Genomic DNA, 22,695 nt, shown 5'->3' on the forward strand with positions numbered 1-22,695 from the left:
GAAAAAAGTCGATGACAAAAATGCATTTAATGATTTATAGGTTTCTGGCTTAAATCCTGGATATATTTCCTTTGATGAATTAAAATAATTCCAATCATCAATAGAATATTCCTGTGAAATTTCATCAAAACAGCCCCTACAGCTTTCAGCTTAATTTAATGATTTTCTCTAACATATTTAGTAGCTTTAATGTCCAAGTGTTTTGTGATGTGTGATTAGAAACTGTGAATCATTTGTCCCTTTTATTATTGAAGCATTTTGTTATTGAAGCTCATTTACATAAACAGGAAGTTTTTTCAGTAAAATATTTTTTTTTTAACTTTTCAGTCAGTATGCAACATACTGTATGCAATACAATAGGTGTACCTTTGTACTGGTTTCAAGCCTCAAGGACACTGTCAAGGTCATTGGTGAAGTTAGCTTTGCAAGTGGAAGAAGACCTTAGGTGTCCATTTATGGCATTTCAGGCACGAGAGGTCATACAAGTAAAACCACATAAGCCACATAATCTTCACATTAGCTAGCCGACAACTTCCTCACTTAAATCAATACATAGTCCCTGGCAGGATTTAAATGAATTGCAATGATGGGCACGTGATCTGTATGCAACAACATTTACCTCTTGACCAACTTCCCCACTCATGTAGGTCAGTAGTTCCAATAGAACGCATTCTCTTTACTTAAGGGAATGATAGAAGGCCAAATTGCAAGAGAAGTTAACTTGAGCATGTTGAACCAACTGCAATATAAAATTGTGTAGATTTAATTTTTTGTTTTTCTGGTTCTTGTGCTGAATTTTAACAAATTTTGGTCACCTGAATCAATCCATCAAACTGGCTTTTCTGGATAATTAATCAGTAATTAACAATTTCTCAGCAAGTGATGGACAACTTATCCCACATGATTATTTATTTATTATACTACACTCTTTCCATTACTTGTTCTAATGACCTATTCAGCCATATTATTTATTATCCCCCGCTGAAAGGCGGCGGGGTTAATAGAAATAGTCTCCGTCCTTCTGTCCGACATTTTTGTCCGGAGCATATCTCAAAAAGTATTTGAGGTATCAACTTAAAACTTCATAAGTGGATAGACTTCATTGAGGAGGCGTGCAGTGCACAAGAATGATAACTCTACCTTTCATAATTTTTGAGGTATTGCCCTTTGTTATTTTTCAAAATTAATTTTTGTCCAGAGCATAACTCAAAAAGCCTTTGAGATATCAAGATGAAACTTCATAGGTCCATAGATCTCACTCAGGAGGTGTGCAGTGCACAAGAAAGATAACTCTACCTTTCATAATTTTTTAGTTATTGTCCTTTGTTATTTTTTGTACTTAATTTTTCACCTGAGTGGAGCATAACTCAGAAAGTGTTTGAGATGTCAACATGAAATTTCATTGTTGGATAGATCTTATTGAGGAGGAATGCTGTGCGCAAGAATGATAACTCTTCCCTCTATAATTTTTGAGTTATTGCCCTTTGTTCTTTTTCATACTATTTTGTCAGGAGCATATCTCAAAAAGTATTTGAGGTATCAACTTGAAACTTCATAGGTGGATGGATCTCATTGAGGAGGAGTTCAGTGCACAAGAATGATAACTCTACCCTGCATAATTTTTGAGTTATTTCCCTTTGATATTTTTCAAAATTATTTTTTGTCTAGAGCATAACTCAAAAAACCTTTGAGATATCAACATAAAACTTCATAGGTCCATAGATCTCACTCAGGAGGTGTGCAGTATTTGAGGTATCAACTTGAAACTTCATAGGTGGATAGATTTTACTGAGGAGGGTGCAGCACACAAGAATGATAACCTACCCTGCATTATTTTTCAGTTATTGCCCTTTGTTATTTTCAGCCATCAGTATTCACATAGGTTTCAAATCTGTTATCACTTCAGCCATCAGTTTTCATTACCAAAAGACCTCTTAAAATTTAATTATTCTGCTCTACTACATATTATACATTCTTCCAATGAGCAAACACATTCGGCGGGGGATGGCCATGTTGACATGGCTCTTGTTTAAAATAACAAAAGAACATAACAGGAACAAAGCATTTTTTTCTGTATACTTTATTCATTAATATAACATATTCTTTAAATTTAAGGCAACATACAAATGATTATATATAATATATTGTTAAAATATTATTTACAATAATAAATTCTCTGAATATATTGCATAACTTCTACAATCCAGACTGGTATATATAAAGTTAAAACAATGCTATATTAATCACACACAAACATGTTAATCACGGAATCCATTCTCATTTTGCTGAATTTGCAACTGTTAATTTTTTACTAAATGATATGTAAAACGTATATAATCATATATACATATATAAATCTTACAACCAAATAAAAAACACACTATTTCTGATAAATAAACAAATCAGAAGTCTAATGATATGTTGTTTTTTTACAGATATGTAGAATTATTTATGAACACTTGTTAACAAAATTAATATACTGGACACGTTTGTAAATAAGGCTCACAATATGATATGTACTTGAAACATTTAACAGAAAGAAAATTAGTACAAAATTACACTATACTGTAAAGTAACTAGTAATAAAACAGAATTACACAGTTAACACATGTTAATGAATTTTCGTTACAGATTATATTACACAAACCACATTAATCCTTGTTTATTTTTATATTGAAAAGGTGGTTTATCTGAACAGGTGGGCTTTATCTATCCTTGAATATTCAAAAATTTACAACAGTGATATCCTTGATCTTAGACAAGATTTAAAATTCAAGGAATACACATTTTCAATATTTAACCACCAAATGCATACAATATTGAGGGATTCATTAGATATGTTTTATAATAAAAAATCATGTTGAATATATCACAAAATATGAACTATATCAATAAAGACATTCACAAGTGTCTTCATTCATAAGATTTTAAATTTGACTAACATTTTTATACATAAAAGTATGACATATTCTTAACTTTTATTCTAATAACAGTTCTCCACATTAAAATACTGGTACTTATTTTCACAAAAACATGAACAAAAAATTTAAACAAAATAAAAATGTTTTTTTTTAATGATATCACATTACACATTAAGAAACAATGTAAGATGTTATTAAATATCAAGGTAAGATTTGTTGAATATCAGACTATCAATGTAAGATGTCTCATCGGAAATCAATGTAATCAGATGCCCCATTGAATATTAATGCAAGATATCACAATGAACATCATTGTATGATATCACATTGAATATCAATGTATGGTATCACATTGAATATCAATGCAAGATGACATATTGAATATCAATGTAAGATGTCACATTGAATAGCAATGCATTATGTCACACGAATAACAGTGTAAGATGTCACATTGAAAATCAATGCAAGAACTTACATTGAAGATCAATGTAAGATGTCACATTGAATATCAATGCAAGTTTTCACATTGAATATCAGTGTGAGATATCTCATTGAATATCAATGTAAGATACCTCATTGAGTACCGATGCAAGATACCTCATTGAATATCACAAGGTGTGTAAATTAGTTGTTTTATTTGAAATATAACGTTACAAATGGAATGACCGAATTCACTTTATTCAAAAATATAAATTGATGATTATTTAAAACTATCATCAAAGTATTTAATCTTTTTCTGTCAAATACTTAAAACTATCATTACTAGCAAACTATGTTAAGAATATTTGTACATCACACACCATTTTCTATCAGATATATTTTTAGTCACAGCTGATGAGCCTATCGCAATGTTTAGTATAATTCTAGAAGCTGCTGGCGACTAAAGTTTTAGATATCAGATCTGTTCTCTTCCCATTCCAATATTATACAATGAAAATCAATATTAGAACAGCCTATATACAGTAAAGCAAGTTAATATACCAGCAAGAATTCAGTTTCCTATATTGATTGCAGTAACACATGGTGTCTAATTGTCCCTATTATCATCATAGAACAATAATCTCTAATCTCAAACTCTGTCAGCAAAATTCTAAATCTTAACAAAGCTAACCACAACCTCACATAATGTAGATTATTACATCTTTAATCTATTCACTCCCTCGTAGAGAAATTTACCACTCAAAAACATTTAAAAAAAACTTCATGGTCACAATAATTTCATTGAAAAGCAAGTTTACATATTCTAAATATAGTTGTACCATTTAATGTTGTTCATATTCGCATTTTTTAAGCACCTAATGAGGGACTTTTTATGATTTGTTCCGTAAATCTGTCAAGGGGCCGAGGGGCTTTTGTCCAAATACCATCAGGTACTCAAATATTCTCATAATATGGGGGTTTTTTTTGCTGAAAACATGACTATTTCATAATTCAAACATTGTAATTTCATATGTAACAGGAAATGAGGTAACTTAAGAATATGTTCTTACACTACTGACAAAAAAAACCTTCACATTACCTAAAAAAAACAAGGTTTACAATAACGCTTGTTACAATTAATACTCAAAATTAGAAAAAAATATAAACAATACCATTAAATATATTTCATAATCTGAATAAATTTCTGAAATACAACCAGGTACAATTAAAATTGCATAATATACTGCAGAACACTTAATATACATTAAGCTATATAAAAAACAACATGTATCATGTATCACTTAGCAGTATAAAGAATTATACGTAATGTCATGTATACAAATCAACATTAAATCAACATGTTATAAAAGACTATATGATAAAATATTCTTGTAACAGTCATAACATTGACTACTACACTTTTTAGTCTTACACACATTAAAAAATCACAGAACAAGTCAAATATATGATGCATAAATGATACACTTTAACCCTTAAACTGCTTAACTTTGTCAAGCCTTTCCATAATTGATTTTTGAATATCAAGATGAAAACTTTATATAAGCCAAATGTATAGAGCCTGGTCAGACTGCATGGATGTGCAGGCTGACCTGGCTTTATACTGGGGCTGATCACCTCAGTTTCAGCACAATAAGGGTTAAATGTCGAAATTCATAAACTATATACACACTAATTCACTACAGTACAGTTTGGCTACTTGTATCCGTATACGCTATATCATACGCTATTTTTTTCTGTACTTTTCTCTTCTACAGCACCAAAAATTCAACTCCTTACACCAAAATACTGTCAATCATGGCAACTCTTTAATTACAAGTACATACTTCAACTCACCCCAGAAAACAGGCATTACTGATTTCAGAGATTTTAATAACAAATTTCTTCACTACTATGATGCAAGACATACTTTTATTACAAATAAGTAATTTTTAATTCATTGAAAATAAAGAAACCAAAATAACAGAACATTTGGTAATCACTTTTTGCTTTCATTATATATATATATAACATGCTCAATACACACTGGCATGTATTACATGATTTTGGTTTAAAGTCAATGTGGTCTTAAATAAATGTATCTTTGTCGAATCAACACTTAAGTGGTATTTCATATGATATAGTTCTATTATTATCAATTTAGAAAATCTTAAAATAACCAAAAATTTCATACACAAAATACTTTTCAACATTGACACAGTAGCTAAGGCACTAATATCAGCTGTCACCCACTTTTGTTGTTGTTCTTGTGGTTGTCCATTATGAAACAGTTTGAAACACAATCTTGCCTACTGATTCATTGTTTGTCTGGCTATTGAACACAAAATTTACTATCTGGTTTCTAAATAAAGAGTTTCTATGGTTACGATGTCTGCTCAAACTGTGATCTTTTGTTTACAACGCTGGTTGTATCAGGGCTTCTAGGACTACGTGGTGACACAACACCTGAGCCTGACCTCTGACTTCTGAAATAAGCATAGAAATGAAACATTTTTTTTAAATAATTATATTTAACAAAAGTATGATGCACTGATGATTATGCAGTTATTGTACAGTACAACTGTATTTAGTTTATACAAATTTATTTTAGTTTGATTGTATTGGAAGCTAAAGTTTATTGAAACACTCTCAAATCCTCCCTGGAACTAACCAGTACTAAGCAATGAATGTAAAGTTTCTTGCTCAAGGAAACAACGGTTTGCCCCTGACAGGGTTTGAACCCACTCAGTCAGCAATCCTGAGATTACTAGTCCGATGCCTTAACCACTCAGCCACACCGCCACTCAAATACAGCTGTATTTGAACAAAGGACTGTGATGTATTGTTAAAAAAGTCTTAAAGCTGCAACAAGGATAAATACATGTATGTAATAAAATGCATGATAAAATTGATAAAAAAAGAGGAAATTTATATCAAAACATGTAACAATACAGATCAAGGTTGTAGTTTTTTGTTGTATTAAAACCCACAAGTGATCAAAAGTCTACAACAAACCAATCGACCACGGCAACAACCAGTATGCCATACAACCCCCACATTTCCTTAATACATGTATCTTCAGACTAGTGATCATCCTAAATCTATAACAAACCAATTGTTTACAGTGTCAACTACTATACAATGCAACCAATCTGCCCACACCCATCCCTCCCTAATTTCCAGACCTAGTAGATGCATACAAAGTAATAGAAAATTTACCTTAGTTCATCTTCTCTCTCCCTCATTTCTCTAAGCTCCTGTTCTATTTTAGATTCAGCCTTGTGTCTCGATTCTTTATAACTAAATGTTACTCCACCGCTTACACTACGATTAAATTTTGGTGTAGGCTGATCTGGAGTAAGTGCCTTTGTTGGCTTGGGTTCCGGTGCACCGTTCTGTTTCTGTTCAGTGACCGGTGCATTTTTACGTGTGATGCTAAAGTTTCTTTTAGGAACAGAAGATTGCTCTTGTGTGGCAATATCCGTGTATTTAAGCAGTCCAAGATGATCTTCAGATGTTGATTTAATTTTTCCTTCCTCGCGATATTTTTTTTCTAAAGCAGTTTGTTTGTTAATTTCTTTTTGTAACCTAGAGGAAGCAAACTTTTGAATATTATCTCCCTTACTTTGTTGGGTTGGACTAAAGAATGATGATTTTGTAATTGTCACTTCTTCCTTTGTATCATCATCTTTGTTGTATTCTACTTTTGTTTCATCTTTCAATGGAGGAAGACCTTTTGATACTCTATATTCATTTTCCCTCTCTCTTGCTAATCTTATCTCACGTTCAATGGGAGTTTCCTGTCTTTTTGTTTCTTTAGGTTTGTCTGGAGTTTTGTATGTAAGATTTGCCATTTTACCACTTCCACCAAACGTTGTAACTCGTACACCTCTAGGAGTTGCATTTTTTGGTTTTTCACTGCTGTGACCCGAAGAGAGAGAATCTGTGGACTGACGACGTTCATTTTTAAATGGTGACACATCTTTCTGATAACTTGGTTTCTGATTGTCAATATTTTCATTTGAGACGGACTGTTTTACACTACTTGGGGTCACTGCCTGTTTTGGTGTTGTGGCTTTGTTCGTATTTGAGGTCAATTGTCGCTGTCTCTGAAGCTCTTCCTCTCTTTCACGGGCTTCTCGTAATTCACGTGCAATCAAACTTTCACCATCATGTGCAGCACTAGAAATTGCTTCCTCATAAGAAATTCTTGCTTTATGTTCTGGTTTAACCTCACTTTGATCCTCAGCCTCGCTGAGTACATCTGGTGTTGAGACTGGGGTCTCTGACATAGTCGAAGCCGGTGTAGGAACAGATTCAACCACTTCAGTGTATTCCATTGTAACTGTTTCCTCAACCGTTGGCTCGTTATCCTAAAATTTTGGAAATAAATAATTAAATAGTCATTGCAAAGCACAAAAATAAAACATCAACATATTTTTGTACTTTTTTATAGAAACAAAAGGTAAAAAAAAATTACTTTTTTTATATATTAAGCAAACTGTACAATTAATGTGTTGAAACAATATATAATATTAGTCATAAAATTAATTAAAAAGAGACCGTTTATTTTGCTATCACAGACTATTTTGTTTAAGCATTAAATTTACCTTTATTTTAGTTTTTGCTAACTGTTGTCTACGTTCCTCAAGTTCCCGCTCTCTCTCTTGTTGCAGACGTATTTCACGCTCGATTATACTCTCATTGGCATTCTCGTCTTCATCAGCAGACGATGGGCTCAAATCCTGTATAATGTAAAATATCAAAAATTTCAATTTTCATTGATTAACTTTTTACTTGTATCATTAGATACAGAGCACGGAGCCTGACTTTAGTTTATTACCTTTTTTTCATTTGTAAAACTCTACATGCACTTGTAAACAAAAAACATTAATTACTTTTTTCATTAGTAAACTGTTCAAATATACACCTTAATAACCATGTTTATATGAAACATCCTTACCATTGTGTTATATGTCCTTTTTTTACAATTAATATACATCCCTTTCACACTATTTTTCATTTTCTACGTATTTAATACCTCGAGTCTCAATATACAAAAGCTAGTACCCTTTTACCTAACTTTAAATATCATTTATGAATCAAATATAAGTGAAATGATTTAATAGAATTTGTTAATAAAATGTATTAAATGTAATAATAAGATCCACTGAGATAGACTGATTATGCATTAACTGTGTTGTCAATAAAAAGGTATCAATAAACGGTAAATATGATTTTATCTCCTCCATCCATCAAAGCTATCCCTTCCAGCAGATAGCCTTCAAAATTTACAACATTCCGTCTGTAAAAACTTAACACCTATTGACAGGTAAACAAACTTAAAACTTGGCTGTTAATTAAAAATCGGTGTACATATTTCAAAACATCTTTACAAGTTTACATTAACAGAAGAAAAATTGTAATGTCTAGTTTATTCAGCTGATATAAATTTATATAATGGTTGATTATGATTTAAGTCTGAATTTTCATATTTACAATTTTTGTACTTACATAAATTTTTCAAATAGTAACATTTTGCTAAAATTCTTTACATTTAATCATTTCCAGTTTATATTTTGTGTCTAACAATTAATGAACAAAAATTCTTTACCATTTTCAATACATTACAATGCTTTCTCTCAAATGTTTGCCATTATTATAACAATATGCTTATTTTTTTCGAATGGATATTTCATGTATTTATAAGTGCACTGAGTAATAATAATTAATTAGTGGGTAGAATTGACTACAGCCTGTCATAAAATGTGGTAATATTATGTGACACTAACTATACAACAAATACATCATTTAAACGCTCAAATGTCCGTTTTAATATACTCAATTAGTCTGTCTGAACAAACATTTGAGCCGCGTCACGGCAAAACCAACATAATAGGTTTGCGACCAGCATGGATCCAGACAAGCCTGCGCATCCGCGCAGTCTGATCAGGATCCATGCTGTTCGCTTACAAACCCTATAACAAGTATAGAAACTGATAGCGAACAGCATGGATCCTGATCAGACTGCGCGGCGCAGGCTGGTCTGGATCCATGCTGGTCGCAAACCCATTATGTTGTTTTTGTCATGACACGGCTCATTTTTATATCCTTTCATATTTTCATATCTTTCTTGTGTTAACAACAAATGTTTTAACTATTAAACTGCTGAATTGAATTTCATAAGTATGGCTTGAGTCATGCCAGTCTGCACAGAATATGCACGGATACATCCGTGCAGTTCCGAGCAGTTTGACCAGGCTCTATACTGCTGACTTTCAAATTTCATCATGACATCCCTAAAATTGACAATAAACAGTTCCATAAATGGAAGCTGGATGAGTCCATTCAATAAATTAAGCAGGTTACAGGTTCTTTTGAATAGAACTAAGAACTAAAGTACTGAAATGTAATGACTTTAAGGTTTGTAAATGAGGGCACAATTGTATGATCAGTTGCTGAAGATGATTGAATCTTATGAGAAAATTTATTATCATTGGCTTCAGGCGTAAGTTGGTAAATGTGGTGAACATGCATTTATTTCACTGTGGGTCAGTCTTCAAGTTTAGATGTGCGGAAAATACATTTATATATTTATGCTATCTTTTTTATAAGAAAGTGTAGTGATGTTCACGATTATCTTGAAAATTACATGTTTCTAACTTTTATAATATTATTATTATTATTATTGCCTAATGACTTATTAGTGAACTAAGAAAATGAGTTATCAAAATAGTAGAAACTTTACTGCATCTCACCTCAACAGTGCGAGTATTTCCCCTGTAAGCTGCCTCACGTTCTTGTTGTTCCTGCAATTCTTGTTGTATTAGCTCCTCGCGCTGTTGTAACTCGGAGCCTCGGTCAGCTTCCGTCATCTCATGATATGTTGGCTTATTGTTATTCTGCTCAATTTTTTCAAATGTTTCTTTCTTTACAGATGACACTTGTCTCTCTTGTAAGTTAGCTCTTTCTTCTTGCTCTCTTTTCAATAATTCTTCACGCTCCATTGCAAGGCGAATTTCTCGCTCAATAGCACTTTCATTAGCATGCTCAGTGTCCGCCATGTTTTCTGATTCTGAATCGGAATCGTTTTTCGTCGTGCGTACCACGTCTGCTGGAACTCTTTTCAACGGCGTAGGAAGTTTGACTTCCCAATGACGAACCTGTTGAGGTTGTTTCTGCTTCCTAGGAGTTTCTTCGCCTGTTTGAGCTTTGTTTTCCCACTGCTGCCGTGCTTTGGAGAGATTGGCAATAGATTCTCGATCAACAGCCTCAGTGTTCTCTGTTTCCTGTATAATATTTTCGCTGTATAGGTTGACTTTATCAGGTTTTTCTTCCCATGGAATGTTACTACGTTTGCTCACTTCACTTCGCCATTCCTGTATTGTATCTTCTGGATCTGGAGAATCAGCACTATCTATTGTTGCATCTGAAATGAGAAGCTAAAGATAAATATTCCTGTTTTCATCAAATTTAAGGTAATACATCCCAGTTTTTAATAGACATATAGACTGAATGAAAACTTTATAATAGAATTCATTTAAACTTTTCATGATCTTAGAAAATGATAAAAGATGCTTTGAGAAACACAGGAAAAAATAAATCAAGTTTGACAGAAAATTGGAAAAATGAACAAACTGAACAAAAATTATGTTTCACCAAATTTCTAGGGGTAAAAACAATGTTTGTTAAATGCTAAATGAGAATTATGAACAGCAATCATCCCCCATTGGGATTATCTTTTCCCTCACAAATCCAGGGATTGATCCTAAACAGTTGTAACTCCTACTTAATGTCACTTGTGTTACAATCCTTTTGCACAAAACCATGAAAATGCAGGATAAATCTGATTTCAAAGAACTAGTTATTTTTAGATATTTCTTAGAACACCACACTAATCAGTTGATATTATACTGAATGAATGATCTCAAACAACATTTCATGGAAAATTTATTACATGTATTAACACAACAAACCACAGTGTTTCAAAAAATATCAAACTTAAAACTCGAGGAAAATCCACCAAATGTACGAAAAAGGTTTTGTTTAAGCCCTTTTTGAGATAAATTTAAATAGCTTACATTATACAAGATTTAATATATCCTTGATTGAACAAACTGTTTACAGTTTCACAATTCAAACTTTTTGAACGGAGTTTAAAGACAAAATTATGGACCTTTTCACAAGTTAATATAACAAAATATTGACAGATATGGGTCACAGATTATACTCTAGTCTGATAACATTGTTCTTGTACATTTCAAATTTTGGCACAATTCTGCCTCAGTTTGTTTCTATATCGTAATTATTCTAACAGGTGTGTTTGTATTGAACAAATATAATTTAATATAGACATTTCCATATATGAAGTACCATATTACCAGTTTTTGCTCAAAGCTCATTCATAATATCAACAGTATAATTATACACTGATATATCTGAGAGAAAATACTCTAGTTCCCTACTCAGACAATACTTATTTTGAAATTTCCCCTCAAATGATGAATGGTTTAGTCCAGATTGCAGGTTGGACAAGTCCATTTAAGATATCAAACATGTTAATTTAAGGAAATAATTTGCTATCTAACATTTATCTTTCACACCATATATGTATATACCATAATAAACTAGTGGTACGCTGCATCAGTGTTTGCCTCAAAGCTATCATTAGTGAATATATAGTATAGCCAGTACATCACATATATGAGTCATAAAAAACCACAAGACATATATATATAATTTTCTTTAAACAACATTGTTAACAAGAACTTGGATTAAAAAAGATATTCGGTCAACAAACTTTGAAACAAGACATATATACTACATTAAAAAGATATTTTGGTCAACAAACCTTGAAACAAGACATATATTACATGACTGAAAGTGAAACTAACAACTGAGTCACATATTCAAGATTTCAAAATACATAATCTACACTATAAATATTTACTAAATCTATGTAAGGAATTATACTTCACTTTAAGTTCACATTTACATTATATTAACTTACTAACATTATCCCTAATGCATTGACACATCAAGTTGTAAAAGCAAAATAAAGTTTCTCATTTACCTGGAGTATTTTAAAGAGCCAATAACACAAGTCTTTGAAATGAAAACAGAAAGAATTTTCCAGAACTTACAGAAGTAACAAGGACATTAAATCCATATTACTACCGGCACAAATGGTACAACCCCTTTATATACCAGGCAAGGTGCCACATTAAACCTGTTCTTCCCATTTTCTATAAATCATAAAAATATTTACCTTTATTTCTGACAACTTTCATTATGCAATGTTATCTGATCAGAAGGCAAAACAAAAATCATGGTAAAATTAAATATTTTGAACATAATTTACACCTACATATAAAATCAGGAAACACCTTTAAATCAAACAACATTCCATTTGTAAAATTTATATGACTCATAATCTCTCCTGATAAGGATATGTGTGAATGTGAAATACAACAGTAGATTTGTCAATCCTATATAAATTATTTCACTATAAACCCTAAATTCATATAATAGACTTGGCCCAGCAATGAATTTGGAACTGTTCATTATCAATGAAAGGGATTTCAACATCAACCCTTAGCATAATGGCAGCAACTGATTCTACTCATACAAAAAGTGCCGTCTGATCATAGTCTATACTGTCTGCTATTCAGTCAGTATATATTTTGAACTTTTCCCTAAAAATGATTAATGGTTTTGTCAAGACTGAAAGATGGACAAGTCTATTTAAGACATTTAGGGTGGTAAAGGTATGAACAACCAATAGAATAATTTAGAGCCTGAGTCTAACTTCGCAGATATCCAAGCTGGCCTGTATGTATCTAAATATCAATGACCAATCATGATTGTAACAGCCAAAGATGTTAGCAAACAAAGATCATCATATACACATCAAACATTATGCTGAAATATTCGTCAAAGCGGAAATCAAAGGTCAATATGTATCCTGAATGAATTTATTACAGATCAATATGCATTCAGGTGCGACATTCTTCCAAATTACCTCATGATCACATGATTACATGATTACAAATTGCACCCAATTTCCTTGTACAAAACAAAATCATACCATGCCTTTTTATTATCACAAAATTAATCCGCCTTTTAAATATTTTGTGTCCACACTTTAAAATAATAAAAATCGAAAGGTAAAACAAGTAACTCGTTATCAAATTATTTAAAATGTCACAACTGTAACTAAATTCTTGTCGTATTAAACACTTAATTGTATATAAAGATTTTCAACATCAAACTGTATTAATGACAACCAAAATAAACTTTAAATGCTTCGTAAAATATGCATGCATAAAGCTGTTTTGAATTATAACAAGATAACATTTTGACCCACCTTTATAAGATGTTGCCTGTAAAATGAGTACAGCGCTGGATGAATATATTTTAGGACCTTCAAAATCCATTATCACTATAGTACATATAGATAAGTAACAAATTATATATGCATGTCCCGTCTATGTCTCTAAGACTCAGTTTGACGCACAATTTCTATAAGAAAAGTTAAAACATAGAGGAAATATTCCGCTGATTATAGTCAAAACGTTCAAATAAGATGTATCAACCTAGCAACTTAACAATGTTACATTCTGCTATGTCACTTTTCTCCTACGATCATTATAAAGTATGCAAGTAAGATGCAAGTGTTATGTCACCTGCTTGTTTAATCTATCATTATGATATCTCGTGAGCAGCTTTCAGCATAATGGTCGACATTCATATACCGGTATATATAATTCAATATGTAGTCAATGGAAACACAAGGTTCTATATCATACAGAAAAAACAGATATCTAAATCCATGGAAACCGACAATTATTTATCCAGTAATTTATCAAGTAAAACATAAAGATTTATATATATATTAATTTGAAAAAAAGATGTGGCACTGTTTCTATTCAGTTACCAGTACTTAAGTGGAAAAACTGAATATGACTGGCGTAAGGGAGGAAAAATTAAATTTTGCCTTAATAGTCAGGTAACATGTTGTTCTAAAATGACACCTGTTTATAGAGAAAATGACATCCGTATTCTATCATCTACATTATTATCTCTCATTTGTCAGGAAACTTGTGATATTATCAACCAGTGAATGACAAAACTTTTGATAATTGGCTATATCCATGAAGCAATTACGTCAACACTATACAAACTTTACCTCACTTCCTTAGTAACCTTTCTATTTGACCTTTATTCCTACTGAATTTGTGAAATTGGCTTGTTCTGCTTTGATTTCCACAATAACCGTTATTAGTTAAAAGGGAGAAAATACCAAAAAAATAAGTAGTGTGTGTGTATTTGAGTTTATTTATACTCGTCATCGGTTGCCCAACATGGCAGAGTCCTCCAGAAGAGTAATAGTCATTTCATATTTTGGGGGATAGTGCAAGATACGGTACAGAAAGATGCCCCAATTTTGGTTCTTTAACATACAAAAAATAAACAGTCATCATTGTATAGAGTATAGAGCCTGGTTAATTAGGCTAGTCAGGCTGTCTAATGGTGGCACAGGCAAGTCTCTAGTTGTTGCAAGCCCACTTAAAGTTGACCAAATGTCTTATACCTAGTTATACAGTATGTTTTTACAGTCCCAGTGTAAGACTCTATACTTATACTGGAATACTTTCAATGTTCTTTGAAAAAATTGGCTGTATTCTTCAAAGATACACTTCATACTTTATTATTGCAAAATATCTTTTATCTGTTTAAACATTAAATGCTTTTCTCCAACAAAACCTAAGAATTTTAATCTTCCAACAGACGTTACACTTACATAATTCATTCACTAACCAATTAATAATTTTAATTAACAAAAAATTTAAAACACAAAATTAACCACACAAACAAATTATTCACTTGTCCAGATATGAAAGTCCATAGATAATTTACAAAATAAAATCCAGCTTTGCTTATTTATTATTTCTTCGAACAAAGTAAAGGAGAACTATTTGTTTTTTTTTCAGCACAACAAATTATCGTACGGATGAACGACAAACAAGGTTGAGCAACGTTATGATAAACTAACACTAAAATTGTTTTATAATTTTGTTATTTCCTTTCCTCCGACATTGTACTTTTCCTATGACAAGTTTGAAAATTATGTCCAATGAGATGAAAACATGACCAAAATACATGGACAAACATAAAACCATGTCATGCCACAAGCAGTTTATAAAATTTCGACAATGTTTCAACCACTCATAACTGATTAATTTAGTCAGCGTACATTTGATTTTTCGCAGCGTACATTAGATTTTTCACTTGATTTCATACATTATTGGGTTTATTCATGCATAAATTGCAATGGCAAATACAAATGTATTATGCGAATGATTTCCTTCATTAAAAAAGCATTTTACATAATGATATCATGTAATTTTAAATGTCAAAGAATATGTTACCATAATGAGATAGCTGTCAAAGAAATGGTAATGAATTTTTGGCTGGAAAATGATTGAAGGACCTCAGAGATTAAACTATATTTTCAAATCTGTGCTGTCTACTTCTTGTTACCAAGGAAACCTGCCAGAAACCTAATATCAACCATGTCATCATAATTATGCATTTAAAAATAGACCTACTTTGACGCAACTACTGCACATGTTTATCTTGCGAAGCATACTAAGAGATCAACAGAAACTCCATCAATTGTTTCTGGACTTTCATAGCCTGTCTAATGGACTGGCTATGGCATTTTTCAAGTAAGAGTGACATTGTTTTACTTTTATCTTTTCAAGATGAAGCAGACAGACCTCTTAGCTTTTGTTAAGAGTTTGTGCCAAGCTTATAATTTTAGTATAGTTTGAGTTTAAGTCAAAAACAAGTTGAATAAAATTGTATTGTGCAAGCCTCTGGCAAATTTAATTCTGAGTATATTTCTATATTTTCCTTTGCAGATTCTTCCATTTTAAGTGCGAATCGTTTGATCTATGTAAAAATTTCAAATTTTATGTTTTTTTATTTTTTTAAACCTCACTGGAGCTCCTTTAATAAACTAATTTCAGTTAATTAAATGAGTAAGTTGCATGAATGCTATAATGCTGTCAGTCATCCTGTTTTATAAAGCAACTTCATTTAAAATATTTATGTTCCATTTCATATACCCTGGCATGTTATAAATTTTCAATGAACTTCTAGAACAAACTATAGGCAAAGAACGTAATGTATCAAAAAGATTGTAAGAGTTTGCAAAATATGGTCCAGCTTATTAACAAACAGCAAAATATATTACCTGAGGTTTGTAATCCATACTTCACCTGAGGATGGTATTTCATAAAAGAAACTTGAGTAAGATATTTAAATTTTATTACTATCTTAAAGTCTAGACAAAGTGTTCATGTACAAGATAACAGTTTTTATTAACTTATGTTCTTAATTCACTGACTTAAAACATTTTGTAAATTTAACTATCAGTACCAAGGATAATAGATTTGATCTAAAATAATATATTAGTTTCTACAAATTTTTGTTTGCTTGTGTTGGAAGCTTATAATAAGCTTATTGAAACACTCTCGAATCCGTTCCTGGAATCAACTGTTACTAAGCAATGAATGTAAAGTTTATTGCTCAAGGAAACAACGGCTTGCCCCGACAGGGCTTTAACCCACACCTAGACTGCAATCCCTAGATTACTTGTCTGACACAGTCATGAACCACGCAGCAAGGCCGCCACACTATTGATATTGAAATCTGCGGACATCTAAAACGGACAAATTCAGCCAGTTAAGGGCTAAACACATTATTACTCTATGAACTTAAATAAGGCTGAAGATTTATAAAACAGTTCATCAGGATAATTTGATGTACTAAATTTGTAAGAGAAAAAAACATCAAAGTAAACTTATGAAAAAACATTGACAGAGGGTAGGAACAAAGGAATGTTATCTGATAGTTGATGCTTTTTATCAGAGAAAACACTTGAAAAATATCTACAGCAAACAGTCTAAATAAGGTCAACCTTAATACATGCAGAATGCAGGTCCTTTTACACTGTCAAAGAATTTTCCTTATATTATAACAAAAATTCAATACTATAAGTATTTAACACACAACAGCAATTCCTCTCAAATATTGAACTACATACCTGTCTGATAAATTATTTAGTATTTACAAATACCAAAATACACAGTCAAACATTCAAATATGGACTGACAATAATCCCTTTCATTTTCAACAGATTACACCTTTGCATGAATAACATCTCTTTGGGGTAATCAATAAGTCTGTGTGTGTCACAGCCACAGCTTAAATAAACCCAGTCAATACCTGTAACATGTGCTCTCTCATTGATTTTAATAAATAAATATTAGACCACCTTCCTCACTTAAAGGTGAAGCAAAGCATGTTCGCTATTTAATTAAAATATGAATGTGACATGTGACTTGATTATAAAGTAATATTATTGTTATAAGTAATTGTTGGTTTGATTTGTGTATGTTTAGTGTCTTATTGAAAGTATTTCAGTCAGTTTACCTGCGGCAAGCTAGTACCTGAAAACAGTTCCGGAATTCTGTGCCAGTGCTTACTCATTTTTTGCACAAATATCTCTACAGAATCAGCTGAAAAAGCAGTGTTGGGCGATTATGGTACTAACCAAATGGTCAACCACATTGTCAAAGCTGCTACAAAGACTGATCCAATGTTTGTAAGTCCTCTCTAAACAGACAAGAGCCCTTTAATATAATAACTAGCAACCTTTCTTTCAAGGTCAAGCATATTCAAAAAGGGATTCAACAATTTACCTAAGTTTTCTGGATGGGATCACAAGTAAAAAAAATTCTGTCTTTCACTACTTTTATTGTGATTTTCACTAATGAAACTTTTAAAGCTCAGGGATTTCAACGTACTAAACCTGAAATTTACAATTTGGGGGGTGGGGGTATGGAGGAATACAAATGGACTAACATAAATTATATAAAATTATATAGAAATCAGCTAATCAAGATATTTGAGGACCACACAGAATGAAATTATTTTGCATATTAGTATTGTCAATAGAATAAACTCACTATTCTTGTGAGAGTTGATGAGATAATATCCTTACCCCGTAAGTCAATATGATTTACATCAGTTGAAAACATTTTTCCATATTAATGAAAGGTGTTTACCTAGAGCATAGTAAACATACAGCTCTTTTATACAATGAAAAAAAAAAGAAAAGAAAAAAAATCAAAATTTAATTTATTCTGCATGGTCTTATCAATCATATCAATCATGGTGTGCTTAAGAAAACATTACATACCTTAATATTTTCAAAATGAACATTTTATTGATCTCTTAAGTACAGCTTACAAATATGCATTTAGCGTATATGGAATGTTTAAAATATGCACGTTTGCGTGAAACAGGTGAGATACAACAGAGTGAGTAAGGAACGGTCCCGAAGCTTTAAGCAAATATTTGTCCGATTTGCTTCATGTGTGGGGAGTTGGGCCAAGGTTTAGCTGTATAGCAGTATATAATCAGATTTTTATTGATACTTTGGCAGACTGTTATCAATGCAAGTACGATTCGGGACAGTTGCCAAATACCTTACACGGTTAAAAACAATTCTCCTTTCCAAATATGGGCGTAGTGTAATAAAACATGGTAACATTATGCTGTCGTAAGTTGAATACAATACTCTTAACACGATTTTAACACGTAAATCATACGCTCCGCATTGACATCCATCATAAGAAAATTATATCAAATCTATGATTTAACCAAAATATTGATTTCCAAACAAGACTTTAATCAATAAAATCAATCAGTATAGGTTTTTGCTACAGAAATATTTCACATTCAATAGCAATATCGTATGACAAGACTATTCATTTAGTTTTAAATCGATTTTCAGTTTCACTATAAACAGGCATTTATATAGTACTGAATGGCAGTTAGTTCAATCTAAAATCACATAATTGTATCATTCCTTGCATTCTATTCACATATTTAATTATTATAACAAAATTATGACAATTTTAAAATGTGATCATTACACAATCCCTGTTTGTATTTTTCTTAAAGCCATTAATGTTATGTTAAATAAAACTGGTATTAACATGCTTTAACATGAAAATCAAAAGTAAAACGCCAATTATTGTTCCCAGCTAATTTCTATTTTAGCCATCAGGCCTTATCAACCCTAATAACCAGATCCAATAGTTAACTGGCACAGGGATCACACCAGTGCTTACGAGATACAAAGTCAGTATATGTTATGACAAGTGTCACATGAAAAAAAGAGAGCAAATAAAAAAGAGACAAAGCAGACACCATATATCAGCAATTAAACTTGAAAATTCCACAGAAATATACATAATTAAAATGACATTTTGCTCACCTTGCTTCACTGTATAAATCCAAACCATTTTCCACAAAACAATATCACTTTGTTTCAACAAGTAAAGTATACAATGATATATTATTTATAGTAAACGTTTAAAACATCAATACCATCTCAAAAACTTGTCGAGTATTGTTTCTTGAATCTAGTATCAGTATCTAACAGTGCCCGACACAGTTTAATTAAGATAATGTTCAATTACAATATTGATTCAGTTAATTGTACTTTCTCCTTCCACAAACTGTACATAAAACAGTCTACTTTATTACAAAGTAATAATGAGTTATCTAATAAATGTCCGACTTGGATAAATTGTCCCGTCAGATTATAACGTTACTCCACCTGGACTAGAACGGTCCACAGCGACATGTCACACTTAAATTATCATTATTGCTCGACAAACTTCGTCAAACGATGTCCAAACAAAACTTTAAAGTCTTCTAAAATGAATAGTTCAGGAAAGGAATTTAAAATACCAGCTAACATGAGCACAAACAAATGTAAAATGATCCCATTTAAACATTTATTATCTTTCAATCTAACGTGAACAATTGTTTAAAGTCAGCCCAAATCCTTGAAACAATATAACACCCTCTTTTATTGCAGTGATAACAGTGTTTACTTTTCTAGACATGAATCAATATATTATATCGTATTTCATTTTTACCCCTATAATATTTTGCTTTATTATAAACATATTTATTTTAGATACATGTTTATAAAAAAAACAAAATAATCAAATCACACAAAGTAATTAAGGAATGGTACAACTAAATATAGAGGTCAGAATTTTAACTATTTGGCAAACACTTATAAAACTCTTGGGCCGAATTCAAAAAAAAAAAAAGAAGACAAAAAGGATAACTTAGTGTAATGAAGATCAGCGCTATTAAAGGGTGGATGAGTAAAATAACATTTTTAGATTGATCACTGTGAATAAATGGTAATACTGAAATGTGACCTAATTAACTGGGCAGGTGGCATTTAAATTAGGCTTGCCATCAGATGATAACCATCAAACAAAACAGATATATAGTCTGACAAATGGACACAGTCATATAGTGTAGCACATGGACACATGTAGTCTGACACATGGACACATGTAGTCTGACACATGGACACATGTAGTGTAGCACATGGACACATGTAGTCTGACACATGGACACATATAGTGTAGCACATGGACACATGTAGTCTGACACATGGACACATGTAGTGTAGCACATGGACACATGTAGTCTGACACATGGACACATATAGTGTAGCACATGGACACATATAGTCTGACAAATGGACACATATAGTCTGGCACATGGACACATGTAGTCTGACACATGGACACATATAGTCTGACAAATGGACACAGTCATATAGTGTAGCACATGGACACATGTAGTCTGGCACATGGACACATATAGTCTGGCACATGGACACATACAGTCTAGCAAATGCACACATATAGTTTAGCAAATAGACACATATAGTCTGGCACATGGACACATGCTGACATGGGCACAATGCTTTGATTTTAACTCACAGAAATAATGACCTTAATAGCATCTCTTCCTGTCATTTAAAAAAAACATACGGACAATATGGTAACATCATAGATAATTTACTCAGACATAACAAGTTCAAACATGCCACATTCAGAATACTCTCCCGACCTAAAAACTTCAATCCAACTTCATTTTTGTCTCTCCAAAGTGACCATGCCTACTTTAAAAATTCATGTCACATAGAGTAAATAGAGGGAGATAAATAGAAGGAAATATCTTCTGATAGTAGCACAGGTCACAACAGCTGCTGTTAACTTATGATCGACCTTCATTATCGACCTGTACTTTCACTACCATGTCCTACAGTGAACACTATCTGTTTAAAATTGTTTGACCTGATAAACTTATTAAATACTGGTTGATATTTAAAATATTGTGAAGAAAAATCAATTAAATTCCAAATTTCTTTAAGATAATGAAATAGTAACTTTCTATTACGGGTCTGTAAGTATGAAAGTAATACAGGTTTTAGATTTTAACATATTTATTTTAATCATGATAAAAGCTTGAAGTTTTAATAATTATAAGCACTCTCAAATCAGCTTCTCCTGCCATGAAGTAACCAGTACTGGTGCTGTGTAACAAAACATGTCTGTGGACCTAGGAGGTGGAAAAAACAAGAATCTCTGCGCTGATGGACGCCTTAACTGCAAGGACAGCTTTATGTTTTAAAAAAAAAGCTCTGGAATATTTCAAGCAATAAATTGCCAAATAATTAAATATATAGTAAAAACACCCATGTTTTTTTAGATCATATTCTCATGGTATGGAGTAGAAAACCTTCTTGAACATAACAATTTCAACCATCAATCAGTACCTAAAAACTAATAACTTCCTCTCACCACTTCAAAACTTCATGGTTATTCTATTTTGATCTTCTTTCAAAAAGATTTCAGATCTGTCTGCTCTTTTCATTTATTTAAATGAGAGCTTTTAGTAATCCTCTTTTCTTACGGTCAATTAAAAGTTAAATGTCTGAAATAAACAAGAAAACTAAATCCTTACTCAAAATATTAATACACACTAATCTCAAAATGATCTAATAGAAACACTTCCCATACCTTAATTCCAACCATAATCCAAAACCTTTACTGTACTGCAACAGTTTATACCTGTTGTAAAATCCCTTACATTAATAAAAATCAAATTTTTCGATAAAACCACTTCGTTGTTACACATAGGCTGTATCTTAATTAAATGCAAAAACCCTTTTCAACGCGACATAACAAACAATTTATTCATTCTTAATTTTGGCAAGCATTTTTATTTCAATAAAACCAGGTATTTTTCTTTAATAACTTAATTCGTTTTTTTTATAAATTGTAGCGAAAACACAGTAAGGCCTGTTGTCAAAGAAGGAGTTGATATGTTGACGCCAAATCAAATTGTAATACATCAATCTAATAGTTGTCAAGACTTAACCTGCTACTTTGGAAGGTAT

General features: G+C 31.7%; 1 protein-coding gene across 1 annotated transcript in view; it reads right to left on the bottom strand.

Moving 5' to 3' along the window:
• Nucleotides 1–3,713: 3,713 nt before the first annotated feature.
• LOC132737478 (microtubule-associated protein futsch-like) overlaps nt 3,714–22,695 on the bottom strand; it is an 85,199-nt gene continuing 66,217 nt past the window's right edge. The window contains 4 exon segments of the mRNA XM_060724772.1: nt 3,714–5,824; nt 6,558–7,711; nt 7,949–8,083; nt 10,097–10,767. Of these exon segments, the coding sequence (XP_060580755.1) occupies nt 5,722–5,824; nt 6,558–7,711; nt 7,949–8,083; nt 10,097–10,767 (2,063 nt within the window). The 3' untranslated portion in view covers nt 3,714–5,721.

Source organism: Ruditapes philippinarum, unplaced genomic scaffold (genome assembly GCF_026571515.1).
Source record: "Ruditapes philippinarum isolate M1 unplaced genomic scaffold, ASM2657151v2 ctg1195_1_1_1_1, whole genome shotgun sequence".
Classification (NCBI taxonomy): Eukaryota; Metazoa; Mollusca; class Bivalvia; order Venerida; family Veneridae; genus Ruditapes; species Ruditapes philippinarum.